The sequence below is a fragment of the Octopus bimaculoides genome, chromosome 26 (genome assembly GCF_001194135.2).
Source record: "Octopus bimaculoides isolate UCB-OBI-ISO-001 chromosome 26, ASM119413v2, whole genome shotgun sequence".
Lineage (NCBI taxonomy): Eukaryota > Metazoa > Mollusca > Cephalopoda > Octopoda > Octopodidae > Octopus > Octopus bimaculoides.
Window position 1 is genome coordinate 9,223,058 of NC_069006.1, and position 23,033 is coordinate 9,246,090.

Below are 23,033 nucleotides of genomic sequence, written 5' to 3' on the forward strand. Positions count from 1 at the left end.
CTCTCTCTCTCTCTCTCTCTCTCTCTCTCTCTCCCTCTCCCTCTCTCTCTCTCTGTATGTGCAAGAGAAGAAACTGCACTGGTATGGCCATGTAATATGTATGAGTGAGGACAGTTGCATCAAGAGGTGCTGATCTCTAATTGTGGAGGAAACATATGGAAGGGGTTGACCCAGGGAGACGTGTGAGAAAGGATCTACAAACGTTGGGACTCACAAAGGGGATGACAGGAGATTGAGACTCTTGGTGGTTTGCTGGGTTTGAAAAGTCATGTCAAGCTTAGTAAAAGCATGGTTGCCCTTGCATACAGGTTCATCCCCTGCAACCCTCTCCAGCTGAGCACCCCTAATCTTGTGGGCTCATAACTGCTGGTGCCACATAAAAAGAACCCATGCCCGTGCTGCGTAAAAGTTCCCAGTACACTCTGTAAAGTGGTTGGCATTAGGAAGGGCATCTAGCCATAGAAACCATGCTCAAACAGACATGGAGCCTGAACAGCCCTTAAGCTGGCCAGCTCCTGTCAAACCGTCCAACCCATGCCAGCTTGAAAAATGGATGTTAAATGATGATGGTATAGCCTGTATTGACTAGACTGTTGGATGATTATATACTGCTGCTCTTTATGTGATTCCCGTTTTCTCTTGGTTGTGTCATTCTTTTTCATCATACCCTAAATTGTTACACAAGTTCATCTTTCCATCATCATGGGTGCCTTCCGAGTGACCTTTTCTGGTCTCTTAGATACCACTTGACAAACTGCATGAGAACCAACTGTTGTCTGTGAACCTTGTGACAGGTGAATGTATGTGTGTGTGTGTATCCTTGTTGAGATATCGTAATAATTGTAAGTGACATAACAAGTGAGGTATATTGTTTGCAGTCTTCTGTGAAAAATGTAACTATGGGAGGAAATATTTACTTTGATTGGAAATAGGTGAGGGTTGGTGACAGGAAAGGCATCCAGCCATACATCTACCTCAACAAATTCCATCTGACCCAGGCAAGCATGGAAAAGGGGTGTTAAAAGATGATGGTGAATAATTAGTGATGGTGATTGTATTATGATAGATGTGTTAATTAGAACTATGGTTTGATGTCAGTGTGATGATAACTAGCGACTTTGAGTGTTTTGGGCTTGGAACTAGCTGGAGTTCACTTAATTAATATTGCTACACAATTAATTAATTTGAATTATCGAAAATAATTTCTTTCTTCTGATTCATTGATTGATAAAATGTCAGGTTCTCGGTTGATCTTCATTGTTAGATAATTTTAATGAATAAATTTAAAAGAAATTTAATCACAAATCAATTTATTTAACATATCCAAGTCAGGTTTTATAACAGATTTTGTCTTGTTTTTCAAATGAGACAGTTTTTGTCCATAAATGATATTCAGTTCTAATGAAACAAATGTTGATGCATCTAAAACTCTTCTGTGAGCAAGGTATGGCTGTGTGGTTAAGAAGTTTGCTTTGCAACCACGTGGTTTCAGGTTCAATCCTACTGCATGTTGCCTTCAGTAAAAGTCTTCTAGTATAGCCCTGGGCTGATCAATGTTTTGTGGCTGATTTGGTAGAGGGAAACTGTATGACAGAAGTCTGGTGCAGGCTTCTGCCTGGCCGGCTCCTGTCAAACCATTCCACCCATGCCAGCATATGAGCTTCCACTCACACATACATGTATATGTTGTGCTGGTGCCACGTGAAAAGCACTCAGCCATAAAAGCCATACCGAAACTGACAAATGGGGCCTGGTGTAGCTCCCCAGTTTGCCAGCTCCAGTCAAACTGGCCCACCGATGCCAGCATGGAAAACGGATGTTAAATGATGATGATGTATGTGTGGGCCTGTGTTTATCTCCTTCTCCACTACCTGGCAACCAGTCCTGGTTTGTTTACATCCCTGCAAGTTAGCAGTTCAGCAAAACAGATCTATAGGATAAGTACTTGAATTTTAAAAAAAAAGCAAAGTACTAGAATTGATTTGTTTGACTAAAACCCTTCAAGGCAGTGCCCCAGCATGGTCACAGTCCAATGACTGAAACAAGGAAAAGATATATAGACCCTGATGAAGCTGTGCTCCGCCTACTGACAGAGATACCAATGATGTGTACCATGAAGCTGTAATCTACAAGGATCAGAGACACAGGAAAATGGTGTTTGCGCTTAAAGGCCTCAGCACTTCAAACTCTTCAGCTATTGTTTTAAATCATTTGACATTCTGAAAATAGGTTCCATCTCAACTTCTTTGTTATCTCGATGGTATCAGGAATCTTTCCCTTCTATCTTCTACTTGTTTCAGTCATTTGGCTGCAGCCATGCTGGAGCACCACCTTGGAGGGTTTTAGAAGAATGAATCAACCCTAGTTCTTCGGGGGGGGGGGTCCTTTTTTAAAGCCTGGTACTTATTCTGTTGGTCTCTTTTGTTGAACCAAGTTATGAAGTTCTAAACAAACCAACATCGGTCGTTGATCAGTGGTGGGGTACAAACACATACATATATGATGGTTAACCTGGTACAGCAGAGGGGGAAAAAATCATTAAAAAATAAACATCAAAACCAGTTGAAACATTGTTTCTACTGAGAGGATGCATTTAATATTGGTTCTAAAATTTAGCACAAGGCCAGCAATTTCAGGGGTGAGGGTACGTTGATTACATTGACCCCCAGGGCTTGACTGGTACTTATCTTATCAATGCTGAAAGAATGAAAGGCAAAATCAGCCTCAGCAGGATTTGAACTCAGAATGTAAAAATGGACAAAATGCCACAAAGCATTTTGCCCCTTGTGCTAATGATTCTGCCAGCTCATCATTCTATGAGGATACATTTATGGTTAATTTCTTATTTAGTTTTGTCTTCTTAGTCTTGCAGGCTGCATGGCGACCTCACTAGTGCTGGTGCCATGAAAAAAAGCACCCAATACATGCTATAAAAGGATTGACGTTAGGAAGGGCCTCTAACCATAGAAACTATGCCAAAGCAGGCACTGTAGTCCATTGCATTCTGTCAAACTGTCCAACCTATGCCAGCATGGAACATGGAAGTTAAATGAGAATGATGCAAGACTGAATTTTGTAGGGGGAATGTATGAAAGATGAAATCAAGCAACTCCAGATTTGAACTCAGAACTATGAGGAAATAAATGTAATGCAATGCAAAATGTAGATTTTTCCTCTGTTGTTTTAGCCCTCATCCTCCACACCCCTATTGTAGAGTGAGTTCTTACGTGAGCTACAAGGCCTTAGCTTTATGGGACAGCTGTATTTAAGTAAGAGACTGTAAGTGGAGTTGTCTCTGTTGGCTGCTAGGTGGCATCCATGAAGTATAGTGTGGGTCACCTTCAGTCACAAAGACCTGGTCGTTGTTCTTCTTGAGACTCCTCTGCCCTGGCCATGGGTTGTTGATACCACTCTTCCACCCCGCTAGTGTGCATTAGTCTGCCAGCTGAAGTGGTGTACTAGGGTGTGACACTTGGAGCCAACACATAAACAATTTAGGGAGTGAGTGAGTGCTTGTCCCTTCTACCATGTAGGGGACAATGTGCTCTCGACACCAAAGGTATTATATCTACACAGAGCCTCCCACACTCTGTATGAAATAACCATATGAAACACTATTAAATTGTAGCCAAGCCCTGCAGTTGTCGAAGAAGAACTGGGAGAAGGAAATTTCAAAGAAATTTGAAATATTATAGCCTCAAATGGCAAAAAGAAATTGGGTAAAGCAGTTTTACAGAATCAATCAAGCCAAAGCAACATTAAAAACGATGCTTAAAAAGCAGTTCTTAAGTTTACTTAATGATAACATGTATAAAGTTTCCATCTAGAGGGACAGAGAAATGCTATTTCTTATCTTATTTTCTGGTAGGGTTTTCTCTAAGATATATATTTATATATTTATACACCAATTTCCTTTTGATGACAAACTATTAATAAATACACTCACTGATATATCTCACTCTACAGATATCTTAAGGTTACCACCTTATTCTATTTAAAAAAAAGATTCTGAATGTAGCTCAGCATCCCCTTATAAATGTTTTTAGTTAAAGATCAGTGAAAAAGAGAATACCTATGCTGAACTATTGAGAAATCTGCAATTTACTCTATCCAGATTACAAGTTCAGGTTTAAACCTGTAATTATTAGGGCCCTGGGATATGTAACACACATACCAATCTTGAGAAATTAGGCTTCTCAAAACCAGAAAGGAGGAAGCTATCACTGGAACTGTAAAGATCTGTAAAACTTTCCAGAAGTTTATCATTTAAATATATATGAGCATGTCTAGATATGCAACTACATGCATGAGAATACATACATAAAACAAAACATGCAAGTCTGCACACATACATACATGCATACATATAAACAAAAGACCCTGTTGTTGATGTTGAAATTCGAATGAAGGGGCCTTGGATCTAGGTTAGAAACCGGCTCTTTATTGACAAAAAATCTTGAAATAAAACTGGACAATTACATACATATATACATTCTATATATGTGTGTGTATGTGAAAGAGAGAAAGACACACAGATATGTATGCATGTATACATATGAAATATACATACATATAATATATATATGTGTGTGTGTATATATATGAATCTCAAAAAGTAGAAAAAAAAAAGCATTTATATTCTAAAGAAAATTTCTTTTTCCTACCTTTTGCTTATTTATTTAAGGTTTAAAAAATGTTACTTTTTCTAGACAGCACCACAGTGAGGTGGAACATGTTCTATAGACAGCTCCATATTGAAGAATGTGTTCCCTGGAAACCAAACTTACAAACTTGATTTCAATTCACAGTTGGAACTGATTAACCCTTTAGCATTCGGTTTTCTTCTTTTTCAAATGCAATGCTAATTTATTTACATTGCTTTCAATTAATCCTGAATTATCTCATAGCTTTAAGATTTCAATGATGTGATTATTTTTAGAATGACATTGCAGGGTTGGTGTGAGAGGCCAGGTCTGGCTGGTTTGAACACAAAAACTGAGATAGAATATTTTGGCTGGATATGGCCAGTTCAAAATTTAAAACTTAATGCAATAAAATTACTATGACTTTTGCTAATGTTGTACAACCCAGGGTGAAGCCTGGTTGAAGTCTGCTTGATCATAGATGAATGCCCTTGAAGCAGTGATTTTTAAAAAATTATTTTTCGTGGGTGAGAGTAGGATTGCATTACATAAAATGCCCCTCTTTTTTATATGATACCAGGATGTGATATGAGGGAGACTTGGATGCTAATTCCAGCAGATTCAGTCACTTCATAAAGACTCCCTCATTGAACCAACTTATATTTTTATAGTTTCATCTGTTGAAAAGACTTAGGAATGATTCATCAAACGGCAAAGCAATTTCTTTGTTTAATCTAATGTTTTCATTGCGATAAAATTGTCAACTAATAACTCACAACATATCTTATTTTCTCATCTAATTTATCATATGTTCCTGCTTTGACCTGACCTGACCTGACCTGACCTACCACCACACGAAACTGTTCCTTGTCTTTTTTGTTCTTTTTTCTTTTATAAGGTTCCTTGTTATCTCCAGTTAATAACTGTATCTTCCTCTCCCCTCTGTCTCTTCCCTGCTCCATCTCTCTCTCCTTCAAATTGGCAAATGACAGAATCTCATATACCTCATACTTGAAAAATATTAATTTTCAATTAACTAATTATGGCATCGCTCCTGATGACTTTCCAATTGGCCTTATTAGTTTGTTTGATATCTATCTATCTATCTAGCTATCTCTCTCTATATGTATATATTTATATATGTCTTTACATATATATATGTATATATCTCGTGAAGTATATTTGCCACTTAAATGCGGCTAACCACTAAGGGTGAATGCTACTGTAGCTTGTAGCCCTAGGAAGACGTCTCCTCCAGCTGGCTATTGACACACTTTCTGTGCCCTATCAGTTTTTCCCATCTCCTGCCTGATGTGACACACGGGAGTGACTGTGTGATTAAGAGCCTTGGTTCCAAGCCATGTGGTCTCAGGTTCAGTTCCACTGCTTGGCAAGTGTCTTCTATTATAACCTTGGGCCAACCAAAGCCTTCTAAGTGAATTTGGTTGATGGTTACTAATAGAAGTCTGTTGTGTATATGTATTTTTTTAGTATATATATTTGTGTGTACCCTTATCTTGACATTATGTGATGGTTATAAATGAGCAAGCAATTTTCTCCATTTCCAATCTTCTCTGAAAAACATGTCCAGTTGTGGGGAAATATTACTCTTCTTGGAAACAAGTGAGGGTTGGCAACACAAAGGACATTTTGCCCATGAAAAATTCTGCCTCAGCAAATTTTGTCCAACCCATGCTAGCCTTGAAAAAGTGGACATTAAATGATGATGATGATGATGATGACAATGATTTCCCTTTTTAACATATATTCCCATGTTGTGATGGGTTTGATAGGTCTGCGCCACAGAACATGTGTCGCCATCCTAACTGTAACTCTGACAAATGGCCTCTGTAAGTCTGAACAATCTAGTTGCGTACAACTCCTACAAGGTCTACCTAACACACCTAACTCTCTTCCTCTCACCACACCTTACTGCATCACCTCCACTAAGCCCCCACACTTAGCATTTTTCTCAGTTCTTCCTCCCTGGGGTATTAACCATCCCAGCCACATTTTTCTTTAAAAAATAATAAAGAATTTAGTAAATAACTTTATCCTTATTTAACTAATGTTTGGAACATAAATTAACAAGAAGTTTTAATGGAAGGTTTTTGTAAAAAAAATTATATCACTTTAAAACAGGAAGTTTGTGTCACAGAAGCAGGGGTGGTCACAGGCAGATTGGTGCAAAAAAAAAGTTAAAGTTACCTTCTTGAGTCATGCTGACTCATAAGGGCCCGTTTCCTGGTTTCCATGGCATATAAATTCCCCACCTGGACAGGATGCCAGTCTATCGCAGGATTACTCATTTTTCCCAGGTGAGTGGACTAAGCCATGTGCTTCCACTAAGTGCCAAAGGGGTTAATTTTGCTTAGTCGACCTGTGCACATACAAATGTTTTTAAAGAAATTTCCTTCAGTTTATTCTTAGTTTTTAAAACTTCAAATTCTCACTAAAATATTCTGATATATTTTTGCTTTTTTGTTTATTCCAGAAACTTGAAGATTCAATCTTAAAAGACAGCTGCAGTTTCCCGTCAAAGATGGATGAGTCAAATTCTTTGACTAAGGCAAAAATCCGTGAAATTATCACCAAAAATCTCGGTGGTGATAGTTCAAGCCATACTTACATGGCAGCAAATTCTCAGACACCATCACATAATTTGGATGTGATGCAAGAAGAGAACCGTCTCCTCGCCATGGAGCTCAACCGAGTTGAAGACTTACTGTCTGCAAGTCGTGCTGAAAGAGATGAGTTAGGAATCAAATATAGTGCACTAAGTGACCGGGTAAGTAAGATAGCATCTATCTTTTACTTTTTATTTGTTTCTTTCAGTCATTGGACTGTGGCCAAGCTGGGACACCACCTTGATGGATTTTCATCCTCGTGCTTTTTCTATTGGTCTCTTTTGCCGAACCACTAATTTACTAGGACATAAACAAACCAACATCTGTTGTGAAGTGGTGTGTATGTCTGTGTATGGGACAAACACAGACCCAAACACACACACATAAATTTGTTACATGATGGGCTTCCTCACAATTTCCTTTTACCAAATCCACTCACATTACATGCTTTTTAAAGTCTGATGCGTATTCTGTCAGTCCCTTTTGCTGAACCACTAAGTTACATCAACTAACCAATATTGGTTGTTAAGCAGCGGTGGGGGAACAGAAACACACATATATGTACAAGTTGTTGTCGACTTATGACCTATTTGACTTGCAACCAATCGACTTTACGACGATTAGTGCATCAGCTCCCAGCAGCAATAATAAATAGTCCAGTTGAAATGTAATGGGTTTAATTTCTTAGAAATTAACCTGTCTACAGGTGATGTCAGCTATCAAACGCTTACCCTAGGTTTGGTTATTGATCACCACTGTGGTTATCCCAAGTGTTGGATGAATATCCTGTCGCAGAGGTAACCTTGTATTTGTTTATAAGACAACTGCTTAAAACTCCGAAATTTTTGACTAATGCCAACATAATAGTATAATACAGAATGCTGTGTATGTTTTTCACCTGAGAATGTTGCTTAAGAATGTAAAAATATAAAACAAAGCAATGTAGGCCTATAGGCCAACTTATGACCAGTTAGTCGGAGCCAATTGTGGTCTAAGTTGACGATAACCTGTATACACACACACACACACACACACACACACATATATATATACATACATATAAGAGGGATGACCACTAAGTGAACATCCATTATGCTAGGAGAAGACCACCTATGGTCTGACCACTAAGACAAGATCTTTTCTTAGTGGTCAAAAAACCAAAGGTGGTCTTCTTCTAGCATAATGGATGTCCACTTAGTGGTCATCCCTCTTATATGTATGTAATTTTTCTGAATCTTCAGATTTTTCAATATGCTAGGCCACTGGTTTTAAATTGATATTAATCAAATTAATATTCAATTTTTCACCCTTATTATTTAAATTTATATATATATATATACACACACACACACACACACACATACATACATATGATTCACTGGATGTGTAATGTCAGTGTGCACACACAACAGAGGGTAAATGCTCCGAGAGAAATGTTGGACATAAGAAACATCAGATGTGGTGTGCAAGAGAGACGACTACGCTAGTATGGTCATGTACTACGGATGGATGAGGAGAACTGTGTGAAGAAGTGTCACTCCCTAACAGTGGAAGGAATCCATGGAAGAGGGAGAGCCAGGAAGACATGGGATGAGGTGGTGAAGCACAACCTTCAAACATTGGCCGTCACAGAGGCGATGACAAGAGACTGAGACCTCTGGAGATATGCTGTGATTGAGAAGACCCGGCAAGTAAAGTGAGATCACAGCCATAGCCTATACCAGTGTCACATAACCAGCCCATTTAAAAGTACTTTTGAATCACCTGACTGGCTCCCATGCTGGTGGCACACAATAAGCACCATTCATGTGTGGGTTGTTGCCAGTACCATCTGACTGGCTCTCCGTGCTGGTGGCATGTAAAAAGCACCATCTGAATGTGCCCAAAGTGCCATGCAGAAGGGCTGAACCTGAAACCTTACACCCAAAAAGCAAACTTCTTACCTCACAGCCATGCCTGAAGAAATCAAATTTAATAACTTCATTGCCATCCCTCAAGCCATCTAAAGCTAAATCCCTTGAAATTTGGCTTGAAATAGATGAGATTTTTATTAAAATTTTCATGTAAATAAATTTTAATACACATCTATAAACGATATAATTTGAAACTTTGGCATCAGAAAATGCACAAATTGATTACTGTTGAGTAATTCCTTAATCTCTAATTTCAAATTATACTTTACAAATCCTCTCCCCCCATCTATCTCTCTCTCTCTTCATATATATATATATTTTTATATATATATAGTAAATCCAAAAACGAAGAACAAACACAAGAAAACAACAACATGAGCATGTGGTACATGTAAAGTATGAGCAGACACTCAGGGAAGGAAAGAAAGGTTAATATTTCGAGTAAAGCTCTTCTAAAGAAATAGCCAATGATTCACATGTGGTTACATTTTGAAAATATATATATATATATATATATATATATATATATATGTATATATAAGCTCAGGTAATGTGAAATTTCCAGGTTTCCAGTCAAAGTATAAACAGCTTCTCACATGGATCAGATTGCAGCAAAAGATAAACAAGGAAAAGAAAAGATAAAAACAAAGAACATGTCATTTGCAAGGGGTTTGTAATATGCTTGGGGTGGAGTGGGGTGGGGGGAGAAGCTTGTTCTGTTGAGTGTGGTTTGTGAACACGAGAAGAGAGATCAAGAGCAAGGGAGTTGAGTTTGTGGCTGTTTAGGAAAAAGAAGCATTACTTTGTGTGCATGGAGGACAAACAAAGCAAAAAAATGAAAAGAAACACAAAAAAAATTTGTGTTGTTCTGTTATCGTTGTTATGTTCCTTTTCCTTCTATGTTACGTGAAGGGACGTGGCTGAGTGGTTAGGGTGTTTGGCTTAAGGTCATAAAGTCATGTGTTCAATTCCTGGTGTTCAATAGGGTCCAGTCAAAATCAACTGTCATTATTACACTTTCTGGCTGGATTCCCAAATGTAACTATGGATATTACCCAACTACTTCATTCTCAGTTCACAGTCTACCCCTAGGTCTCCTGCCAGTTGGCTCAGGTGAAGAATCCATCTTGTGATTCTTTCCTGTGGTATTCTAATAAGATGTCTGCAGTCACAAAACTGACCTCTCAATGCAGAGAAGTAACGGATTGACCTGGAGAGACTCCCTGATCTCTGAACTATGCAACCCCCTCGAGTAACATTACTCCAGAAATCTTTCAGATTTGGTCATTTGTATAAACAATGTGAAAGCGCATGGCTCAGTGGTTAGAGCATTGGGCTTGCAGTCATGAGGTACTGAGTTCACATCCCGGACTGGGCTGTGAGTTGTGTTCTTGAGCAAGACACTTTATTCCACATTGCTCCAATTCACTCAGCTGCAGAAATTAGTTGTGACATTACTGGTGCCAAGTTGTATCGGCCCCTTTGCCTTTCCCTTGGATAACATCGATGGTATGGAGAGGGGAGGCTGCTATGCATGGGTGATTGCTGGTCTTCCATAAACAACCTTGCCCAGACTTGTGCCTCGAAGGGTACTTCTAGGTGCAATCCAATGGTCACTCATAACCAAAGGGGGTCTTTACTTTTTATATACAATCATATTTACCACAGGTGAGGATGGGGACAAAAACTGAATTGACGGTAGTAAAATTGACTTGTTTTCCCTATGTTTCCTCTTCCAGAGTTCAAATGCTGGAGCTGGTCCATTACTGGCATGGGTTGGACAGTTTGACCGGGGCTGGTAAGTGGAAGGCTGCACCAGTCTCCAGTCTGATTGGCTTGGTTTTCTACAGCTGGATGCCCTTCCTAATGCCAACCACTCCGAGAATGTAATGGATGCTTTTACATGCCACCAACATGGGTTGCCATTTGTATGACGCTGGGTTGCTAATACGTGCCGCCAGTACGGGTGCCAATTTGCATGACACCAGTATCTGCCACGGCTGCAATTTTGCTTGGCATGATGGGTCTTAAAATATATTTCAATATTTCGATGAGATTTTTCTTCTGAGGCTAAGTGTCTGCATGTGAAAGACTTAATTGTGACACACTACAGACACACACAAACTGAGTGTGTGAATGAATGCTTATCTACGTAGGATCTCTGTTAATATTATCATTTATTTGATATCCTCTCCATTTCCAGTGTGCTTGATATTATTGTATCATCACAGAATCTATTGATATGGGTTGGAGTGGGGGAAAAGTATGGTAACAAAATTCTCTTTTCATTAACTGCCATCTGGAAATGACAAACCAGATGTGTGCACACACATTCACATTCTCTCTCTCTCTCTCTCTCTCTCTCTCTCTCTCTCTTTCTTTCTCTCTTTCTCTCTCTCTCTCTTTCTCTCCCTCTCCCCCCTCTCTCTTTCTCTCATACACACAGATATACATACACATATATTTATCCTTTTTTGTTCTTCCATTAATGAACAACAGAATAAACCGTTGGAAAAGAAAAATTCCTAACATTGGGCTACAACAAGTAACCTTAGATGCCAGGAACCTTCTTAAGTATCCTAGCTGTCCTTAATAATGCTGTTTTCTTCTTCTTCTTCTTCATTATTATTATTATTATTATTTCCTTTTTGCTATTGTATTCTTCCCTTCTCTGTCTTATTGTACACTATGTATACTTTCTATACATTTATGTATATATTTTTTATCCTCCCATTCCATTGATGTCTGTCTTAGTATCGTCTCCCTCATTCTTTGCCCCAGTGAGGGCAAGCTAAATGAAATCGTAGCCATGGCTGTTGCCAGTGTCATGTAAATGGCACCCATGCTGGTGGCACATAAAAAGCTCCCGTTACACTCAATAAAGTGGTTGGCATTAGGAAGGGTATCCAGCCATAGAAACCATTGCCAAATCAAACTGGAACCTGGTGCAGCCATCCAGCTTATCAATTCCAATCAAAACCTCTAACCCATGCCAGCATGAAAAGCAGACATTAAATAATATCCTTGTTGCTTGTGATATGCTTTATCATAAGTGTCTGTGAGTGTGTCTAACCAAAGTAATTTTTACTTCCATGATTGTTACAAAGATTATTCTTTAAGATAAGAAAACGAGGAGTAGATTCTATTTTTAGGATGCCCTGTCTGATAAAGATTAACTCCTTAATTGCTCTTGTATGATTCTTTTTTTTTTATTGCATTGTATCAAAGTGTCTGCAGAAAAATTCTTCCTCTATCTAATGTCTTCTGCTAATGTCTTCCTGGTCTGGTGTAGAAGAACCCAGGACAAACACATGAAGACACAGACAATAATTACTGCTACTAAATCTTTCAAGTAATTTCACAGTTGGTGCTACTGTCGCTGATATTACTGCTGCTGCTGCTGTCGTCATCAATTTCCATCGTCATTGTCATCATTGCCATCATTGCCATCCTCTTCTAACATCGTTAGCAAAACACCCAGTCATCGATAATTGACATCGACATCATCATCTTTCAGCATTTCGTCTTCGTGCGTAACTATTTACAGCACCACCACCACTACAACCCAAACCATCACTATCGTCATTACCACCACCACCACCACCACTATAGCCAAGACCTTCATCATCATCATCATCATCATCATCATCACTGTCCTCATCATCATCATCACCATTGTCATCACGATTATCATTGTCATCATTATCATCATCATCATCATCTTTATTGTCATCATTATCATCATCATCATCATGATCATTGTCATCACGATTATCATTGTCATCATCATCATCATCATCATCATCATCATTAAACTAAACTGGTATTCCAGTTACCTTTCCATCAACACACACATATATATATGTGTACAACATGCAATTATACCCAATCACTAATTTGCAAGATTATAAAACCCCTTACCAATCTTATCAACTTCCTTAAATTATGTACATTCGTTACTCATTAAGTTTTTTTCTTCTTTTTTTTCCCCTAATAATTCTCAACAATTATAAAACTATTCTACAATTCAAGACATCTTGCATTCAAGATTTAGTTCTTTCTTTTTATGAATTTTTTGTTTGTTTTTCTCCTCATGATTTTTATCAACTTGTCTTTCATTATGGAAAGGAAGTCGTTATTTCTATAGTAATTTTAACCTCTATCAGATTACTTTGTAGCTGTTGCTAAAGAATTTCTATAAAGCAGTCCTAACGAAACTGAAAAAGGTTTGTTGCAATGGCTGTTGTCTAAAAATATTCTTGCTTCTTTCTTTCTCATGCAAGTTTTTCTCCCTAAATTTGCTCAACTTTGAAGTATATAAAGAAAACAAAAGACATGCAACATGCCTACAGTAAACCCTGTATTGTATATGAGCTCAATGAGAGCCTTTATGAGGCTGTTCGGTCTGCTAGAAATAGCAGTCAAATTCCCTCATATCACGCCTTTACTGTTGGATAAAAAATGGAGATAATGCTATACATAATGTAGTCTTTAAAGGCTATGTAGTTACTCAATCTGCTAGAAATAGTAACCAAATTTTCTCGAATCACACCTTTGCTGCCTGATGAAAAATGAAGAGAAAACACTAGTTAATGTATTTTCTAAAGGACTATATGGTCACTCAGTCTGCTGAAAAGAGCAGTCAGACTCCCTTGTAAAAACACCCTTAGTCTGGCAAACAGAGAAGAGAATACATTAATTAATGTATTTCTAAAGGTCTATGTGGTAACTCTGCTGGAAATAGCAGCCAAATTTCCTCAAATCACACTTTTGCTGTCTGTTAAAAAACTGGAGAAAATACTTAAGTTCATGTATTTTTAAAAGACTATGTGGTCACTCAGTCAGCTAGAAATAGCAACCAAATTCCCTTAAATCGCACCTTTGTTGTCTGATAGAAAAAATGGCGAGAATACATTAGACAATGTAGTCCTAAAAGGCTATGTGAGTCTTCTGGAAATAGCTATAGTAGAAGTTACTTGCCCAAGGTGCCATGCAGGAGGACTGAACCAGAAGCCACACGGTTGAGAAGTGACTTCTAAACCACACAGTCATGCCTGTGCCTATCGTCTTAAAAACAAAAGAACATTGGATTATGTAGTCCAAGATACATTTGGATAAATAAAAAGAAAATCTAGGATGATCATAGGTGGGCCACCTTTGATTAGAGGCATGTTCAATCAGGATTGATCTCGGGTTAAATAGTAACAACAACGACAATAAAAACTGTACTGAATCATGCACCTATTTGCCCTGGTTTAGTACTTTTAACTCTCAGAGGTGAAGAAACAATCATTCTTTCTGGAGGTAAATATCTAATCTAGTTGTTTTGTTCAGTGCCAAGTGGTTTTGGCAGAACGACAGCTTTGGTTTTAAGATATTAGAAGGATTAAGTCTTATCTTCTGCTGCGTTTCATTGTCACCTTGTTTCTTTTACTGTACACTCATTAACTTCCAAGTCTGCCTAATGTAGAAATAAATCTCTTATTGTACTATAAAAAAAAAATCACTTGGTGACTGACATATGTAACAGGCAGATTCATCATCATCATCATCACCATTTCACGTCCGCTTTCCATGCTGGCATGGGTTGGATGGTTTGACTGAGGTCTGGAGAGCCAGAAGGCTGCACCAGGCTCCAATCTGATCTGGCAATGTTTTTACAGCTGGATGCCCTTCCTAACGCCAACCACCCTGAGAGTGTAATGAGTGCTTTTTACGTGCCACCTGCACAGGAGCCAGTCAGGCGGGCCTGGCATTGATCATGTTTAGATAGTACTTTTTATGTGCCACCAGCACAGGCCAATCAGAGGGTACTAGCATTGGCCACATACAGATGGTCTTTTTATGTGCCACCGGCATGGGAGCCAGTCAGGCGGACCTGGCATCAACCACATTTGGATGGTACTTTTTACATGTCACAGGCATGGGAGCCAGTCTGGGGGTACTGGTATCAACCACGTTTGGCTGGTGCTTTTTACATGCCACTGGCATGGGAGCCAGTCAGGTGGATCTGGCATCGACCACGTTTGGATGGTGCTTTTTATGTGCCACCAGCACAGGAGCCAGTCAAGAGGAACTGGCCACAGCTACGACATTGGTTTTACTTGACTCAACCAGTCTTCTCAAGCGTATATCTTATATAAGTGTCGATGCCTCACACAATTATATTTGTGCATGGCATCATGTATGCCTGATTTTTGCCAATGATTTTTGTTTTCTTTTACATTTTCAACTTTGAATTATTCTGAAGATTTTGTATTACAACAACTGGTTCTTACTGTTTTAGAAACTCTTTATGGTTCAGTTTTAAGGAAATGGCTTTCCCAAAGCAGAGAATAAATGTTATTTGAATTTTGAACCTTTTTAAAATAGAAGAAATTAAAAAATTGAAAATTTTCCAGTGCTCCTTAACCCTTTAGCATTTAAACCAGCCATGTCTGGCTCAAATATTCTACCTTTTTTTATATTCCAATTAGCCACGTCTGACCCAAATAAGTTATGAGGTTGAAAATTTCAGAAAATATTTCTTTCCTGAAAATAAACAAATGGTAAAAATTTGAGAAGGATTTGAGAACATAGCCAATAGTATTCTATTGAATTTGACTGGAATGACTCATGGAAAGGCAAAGGGAATTTTGAAGCATTTGGGCTTTTCCCCATTAGCTTTAATAGCTTATAGCTCAATCATTACTCACATGCCAGTATGACCTAGTGGCTTATACCATGCTTTCACTAATTGTTTTTAGGTGCCTGTGTAGTTACGAGCAGATCTAGACACTTTCTCAACCCTCCAGCACTTGAGCTGGAAGGAGCAAGAAGCTGGTCCCCATTCACAGCTGAATGCAATTAAGTAGTATGAAATGATGCTCAAAGGATGCAACATACCACCCGATCCAGGAATTGAAATAGAGCCTTATGATTGTGAGATCAACACTTTAACCACTAGTCTGTGCATCTTTAGAAATATAAAGGGAGACATGGTAGCTAACTCGAATCAAACCCAAGTAATTTAGGGGTGAGTTGCGGAAATGTTTCTGGGAGCTGATAATTTATAAAGTGAAATACATTCATACCTTGTTTATTGAAAATAACATATCAATATTAAAAGAAAATGTTTTTTTAATTCAAGAGGGAAGGCACCATCTATGACCCTTTATAGAGTCTCAAACACTAAAGGAGGCTGTTGAATCTCATTCAAAAGATACTTTCTTATCTTTTAAACAGCACATATGTCTACATCTATGTGTGTATATCTATATCAGTGCTGTGGAATCGGAGTGGGAAACAATTAAGGGGTAGCTGGAGTCAGAGTCAGTAAAACTATATCAACTCTGACTCACAATATCTTTATTCTTTAATATAAACCAGTTGTAAGATAGGGGCCGACTCAAAGTGCAAGCGTATGCATATGCTTTATGAGATATGTAGAAGACCACAATCACTTAATTACATAAAGAGGAGTCTGAGTTGGAAGTGCCAATAGTACAGGAGTCAGAGTCAGAGGTGCAAATAGTACAGGAGTCAGAGTCGGAGTCGAAGTTTTTTGTTTCAATTCCACAGCCCTGGTATATATTATATCTTTTGCCTTTCACTCATTTCAGCCACTAGACTGTGTCCATGCTGGGGCACTGCCTTGAAGAATTTTTGGTCGAATGTATCAACCCCAGTACTCATTTTTTTTTTTTTTTGAAGCCTGGTATTTATTCTGTTATGCCCTTTTGCCAAACTACTAAGCTATGGGGATGTAAACAGGCCAACACTGGTTGTCAAATAGTAGTTGGGAACAAACAAAGACACAGACAGTTGAACCGATCATCGGAACAGCCTACTTGTGAAATTAACATGCAAGTGGCTGAGCACTCCACAGACATGTGTACCCTTGACGTAGTTCTCAGAGAGATTCAGCATGACACAGAAAGTGACAAGGCTGGCCCCCTTTGAATTACAGGTACAAACTCATTTCCTGCAGCAACAGGAAATAAAGTGTCTTGCTCAAGGACACAAGGTGTCACCAGAAATTGAACTTGTGACTTTATGATTAAGGGTCAAATACCCTAACCACTTAGCCACATGCCTTCACACGTTACATGACGATGATAATGACGACGACACAGACAGAGAAATAAATGATAGAATCTTTTCTATTCTAGGCACAAGACCCGAAATTTTTGGGTAGGGGGCCAGTCGATTAGATCGATCCCAGTACACAACTGGTACTTAATTTATCAACCCCGAAAGGATGAAAGGCAAATTTGACCTCAGCGGAATTTGAACTCAGAACGTAAAGACAGACGAAATACCTACCACTAAGCATTTCACCTGGCATGCTAATGATTCTGCCAGTTCGCCACCTTAAATAAAGAATAGAATATATACTGCATAATTATTTCTCTTAAAGGCGTTTTTGGTTGAGTTAATGCAGATATCTGAATTATTGTTTTATCTCTTGTTTTTCTTGTCTGAATAGTTTCCATTCATCATTGAAAAAAAGGAAAGGGCCTATGTGCACATGTTGGAATAGGGCACCTGAAGGCAATCAGGGAATAAAACAGTTAATATGTCATAGAAAAAAAATGAGGATTGCTGAAAGGAGAAGATGAAGTAATAATTTGAAAATGTGAGATTGTTGTAAGACTGTTATATAAATCTAGGTTAAGATTGTTATATAAATCACAGTGTGTTATGGAAACGTAGATGCAATGTGTCTGCTCACAAATATATACATACATGCATGCAGTAAGTTCTCTGTACGTGTTTGTGTGAGTGTATGTGTGTGTGTAAGCAAAACAGTTGCTAAATTAAGAAGCAATCCTAATGAAGGGTCGAGGTTCAAAAATAACTTCAATTACTTCGATTGAAAACTGGTTGTTAATTCGAAAGTTTGTTATTGCAACCTATTCTGTGTTTGTTTAAAACATTATAACAAACAAACAACACCAAACACACAGTGTTTCACAAATATATATGTGTGTGCGTGTGTGTTATTTGTGGTGATGGGTGGCGGATGGGGCTGTGTATTAATGTATGTATTTAATTTCTATCCCTCAATTTATTTTGATAAGTTTCAACAACAGACTTAGCTAACTTCTGCTGACCACCACCAACACCAACACTACCACCATCACCAATACTTTACCACCACCACAATCACTGAGATCACCAGTACCACTAACATCTCTACCAACCACCACCACTATCATCATCATCCCTGCCATCTCTAATACCACCACCACCACCACCACTACCATGATGATCATCCCACTCACTCTTCATCATATCATCAACACTAAAGAAAGCTAAATAAATCTCAACCAAAACACAGCCCAGGGTTTCTTTCTCTTCCTTTTTTTCCTAATCAACTCCCTGAGAGAATCTATTTCTATCCAATCTCTCTGTCTCTTCAACTGGACATCATCAACATCACCTTCAGCATCATCACCATCATCACCACCATCGTCAACATCATCGGCATCACCAACATCATCAGCGTCACCAGCATCATCAACATCACATTGTTTACACGGTTATCAATTGATAAAGACCCCACCCCCTGTCACCTTGTATCTTATTTATATACCAGTTTGATCAAGCCTACTAAAAACAGAAATTAGTAATGGGACAGTAACACTTATTTATTTCTTTTACTTTCCCGGTCATTGGCTTTTTTCTTTTTCCTTTTGGGTGGGGGAGAGCTTTTTTTTTTTTTTTTTTTTTGCTTTCTGTTTTATGTTTCTTGTACTTTACTTTCCTATGACATTAGTCGCTCGACTTGAACGTGCAATTCTTGTGTTGGCGTGCATTCTCTGAAAATACATTCATCATATATATATATGTTGTAAGTGCACTTAATATTTCTTTGAATGTGTAAATGTTTTTAGATTAGTTTAGAGACAGACGCTGTTGTATAACAATGTGTATGATCTTAGGGGTCTTAGCAGTCACATTTTTTTCTGTCATTCCATGTATGTATGTAGATAGATAGATAGAAAGATAGATAAACAGAGAGAGAGATAAATAGATAGATAGATAGATGGATCAATAGACAAACAGAGAGATAGATAGATAGATAGATAGATAGATAGATAGATGGACAAACAGATAGATAGACAGACAGGTAGGTAGGTAGATAGATAGATGGATGGATAGACAGGCAGACAGACAGATAAATGATATGTGGGTAACTTGAAAAATTTATGTGTAGATATGCATGTACGTGTACATACTCACAGAAATTAATGTATGTGTATATATTTGATATGTAGATAGATAGATAGATAGATATACATGTGTTTATGTCCTCATAGTGACATTGCATAACTTCTCTAAAGTTAACGATATGAAATTGAATTTAATTAAATATTGACTTGAAATTAACGTGATATTTAACAGATCTAGAATTTTGGGTAAATTTTTATAATTATTTTGAAGTTATAAAATAATTTGAATTTATTTTATTAATCAAATTTTATTACCATATGCAAATATGCACAAACTCCTCTTCAAACACACACACACACACTCCATAGAGACATACATTGCCATAATATAATTTAAACATAAATTAATTATTAATTATTACACACTAAATTTAGGTCTGTATAAATATATTTATATAATTTTGTTAGCTATTTTAAATGCTACTTCTGTTAACTATTGTTGTTGTTGTTGTTATTATTATTATTATTATTATTATTATTATTATTATTTAATTCCAATCTCTACTGCCATTAAATTATAATTAAATTACATTCTTATGTGGTTTCTAACGTTGAAAGTTTTACAGTTCTGTTTAAATTAATTTTATAAGCCTTTTTTTTAGTTTGTTTATTTATTTATTTACCAGTCGTGGGATTGTTATTTTATTTGTTTGTTTGCTGTTGTTTTGTAAATATTTGAGAAGAGACATTGGCTTCATTTGACTCTCTATTTTTTTTTCTTTTAACTCTTTGGCATTCAGATTCCTCTGTCAAATGTAATAACACTTGTTTAGTCACTTTGCTTTTAATTATTCATGTGTTATCTGGTAGCTTTGAGATTTCGATGATGTGATTTGTAGGGTAGGTGTGGGGAAACCAGATCTGGCTAGTTTGAACATAAAAAAAGGCAAAATATTTGTGCCACATGTGGCCTGTTTAAATACTGAAGGGCCAATGCCCACTTTTCTATGCTTCCCCATAGGTCAGATGGAATTTGTCGAGGCAGATTTATTATGGCCAGATGCCCTTCCTATCACCAACCCTCACTCTTTCCAAATTTGGTCATATTTCCCCATCACCAGACAGGTTTTTCCTGGAAGAAGATTGGAAATGAAGGACATTGCTTGGATGACAGCAATGCTCACTTCCAACCATCTTGTGATATCAGCATAAGCATACACACAAACACACACACACATGCATGTACATGTATATACAAAAGGTTTCTTTCAATTTCTGTTTATTGAATCAACTTACAATGTTTTGAGTAGCCTGAGGTTATTGTAGGAGATACTTGCCCAAGGTGCTGTACAGTGGATCTGAACCCCAAACCCCATGGTTGGGAAGCAGTCTTTTAAACCACACGGTCATCTGTACACCTATCAATCGGATTGTATTGGACCGCCTATGTTCAGTCCACTGCAGGACGAAGACCTCAGCATGTTCTCTCCACCAACCACAGTCTGATGTGATGGCCATGAATTTGAGCTTGAGATCCTACTGGTTTGATGAGCCTACTCTGCCACACTGACTTGACATGGCTTCGCAGAATAACTATGTATAATTCTATGTTAAAATCTTTGATACCTTACTTGGGTTTGTCATTGGTTTTGTTGATGTCTGAAAAATATAGAAATATAAAAATGAAAAAAATGAAACTCACCTACTGAAATGTTATGTGGGTGGGTTGGTCAGTTTGTTGGAATATGTGTTGCATATTTAATGGACCCTCTTTTTTATATTTACCTTCCTGTAACTTGAGGGTACACCCTGACACCTCTTCACCACCATTATCGCTCCTTTTTCATATCCATGTTTCTTCTCTACTGCAAGGCACCTGTTTCTGTCCCTCTATCATACTTTAATCTCTCATCACCTGGCATAAAAGCCATCACCCTCAACATTACATTCCCTGACTCAGAGGAGGGGTTCTTGTCTAGTAAGTTACTTGGTGAGGTGACCTTACTTGTACTAGTGCCATGTAAAAAGCACCCTGTACACTCTGTGAAGTGGTTAGCATTTGGAAGGGCATCCATAGAAGCCATAATAAAGCTGACATTTGAGCTTGGCACAGTCCTCTGGTTCATTGTCTCTTATCAAACCATCCAACCGTGCATGAAAAACAGAAATTAAATGATGCTAACGATGACAGCAATGGCGGCTCTTGTGGCAGCAAAAGGCAGATCTAAAACAGATCTGCCAAGAAACTCATATCTGTCTAAAGCAGTGATTCCCAACCAAGGTTCACATGGCCCTTGGGGGTCCATGTAAGATTTTCTGGCTAAAATTTATGTGCAATAGAATTGGTTATACTTCTACAATACACAAAATGTTTTAACACAATCCCTAAAAATATTTAACTATAAAAATATAATGGGATTTAAAAAAAAAAAACATCGAATAGCTATGAGGGTCCACCTAAGTAAAATAAGAACCAAAGGGAGGGATGATAAATGGTCAAGAACCACAGGTCTGAACACTGCAGTATTGTATGATATGGATATTAAATATGCAGGTTTGTGGTAATTAGAGAGAAATAAGTCTAATCTGTTGAATGTAACGAGTGAAAGATTTGTCTGATGGGAGCAAGAGGCAAAAGCACAAATGAGTTGAAAAGGGACTGGTTGAGCATGAAAGGTATTTGATGAATTTATTTTGCAAGAATTTGGGTCTGTGTGTTGGAAGCGATATTGTTATATTCAGGGCTGCAGAGTCATGGAGTTGGAAACAATTAAGGGGTAGCTGGAGTCGGAGTCGGTATAAGAGACCACAATTACTTAATTACATAGAGGAGTCGGAGTCAAAGTTCTTTGTTTCAACTTGACAGCCCTGGTTATATTTCAGAAGGTTGTCATGTTAACCGGTTGTTGTTTGTCTATATTTCTCACACATTCCCTTTGAGAAGGCCACTGGCTCATCATCTTCCTTTTAACATTCATTTTTCCATGTTTGCATGAGTCGGGCGGAATTTATTGAGGCAGATTTTCTATGGCCAGATGCTTCAGCTGTCACCAACCCTCACCTGTTTGTAAGGTAATGTTCTCCATGACAAGACATGTTTTCATGGAAGATTGGAAATGACAGACACTGACTATATGATAGGAACACTCATTTACAACTGTCACACAAATTCAAATTGCAACGCACACACACACACACACACACACACACACATATATACACAATAGATTTCTTTTGGTTAGCCTTTACCATTCACAGGGCTTTGATGGGCCTGGGACTAAAGTAGAAGATACTTGCTTAAAGTGCCATACAGTGGCACTGAACCTGAAACTATGTAGTTGGGAAACAAACTTATTACCACACGGCCTAGGGTCATGAAAAATATTTTAGGAAAAAAACTATTGACAAGCACCAACTGGTATTTTCTTTTACTTGTTTCAGTCATTTGACTGTGGCCATGCTAGAGCACTGCCTTTTGTCAAACAAATCGACCCCAGGACTTATTCTTTCTAAGCCTAGTACTTATTCTATCGGTCTCTGTTGCCGAACTGCTAATTTACAGGGATGTAAACACACCAACATTAGTTGTCAAGTGATGTTGGGAGGACAAACACACGCACACACACACACACACACACACACACGTCTGTGTGTATATATATATATATATATATATATATATATATATATATA

At 37.9% G+C, this 23,033-nt stretch overlaps 1 protein-coding gene across 1 annotated transcript in view; it reads left to right on the forward strand.

Annotated features, from left to right (window-relative positions):
* LOC106867632 (rootletin) overlaps positions 1-23,033 on the forward strand; it is a 301,162-nt gene that overhangs the window by 147,317 nt on the left and 130,812 nt on the right. Inside the window, exon 2 of the mRNA XM_052976898.1 lies at positions 7,138-7,431. Within this exon, the coding sequence (XP_052832858.1) occupies positions 7,138-7,431 (294 nt within the window). The remainder of the gene's footprint in view (positions 1-7,137; positions 7,432-23,033) is intronic.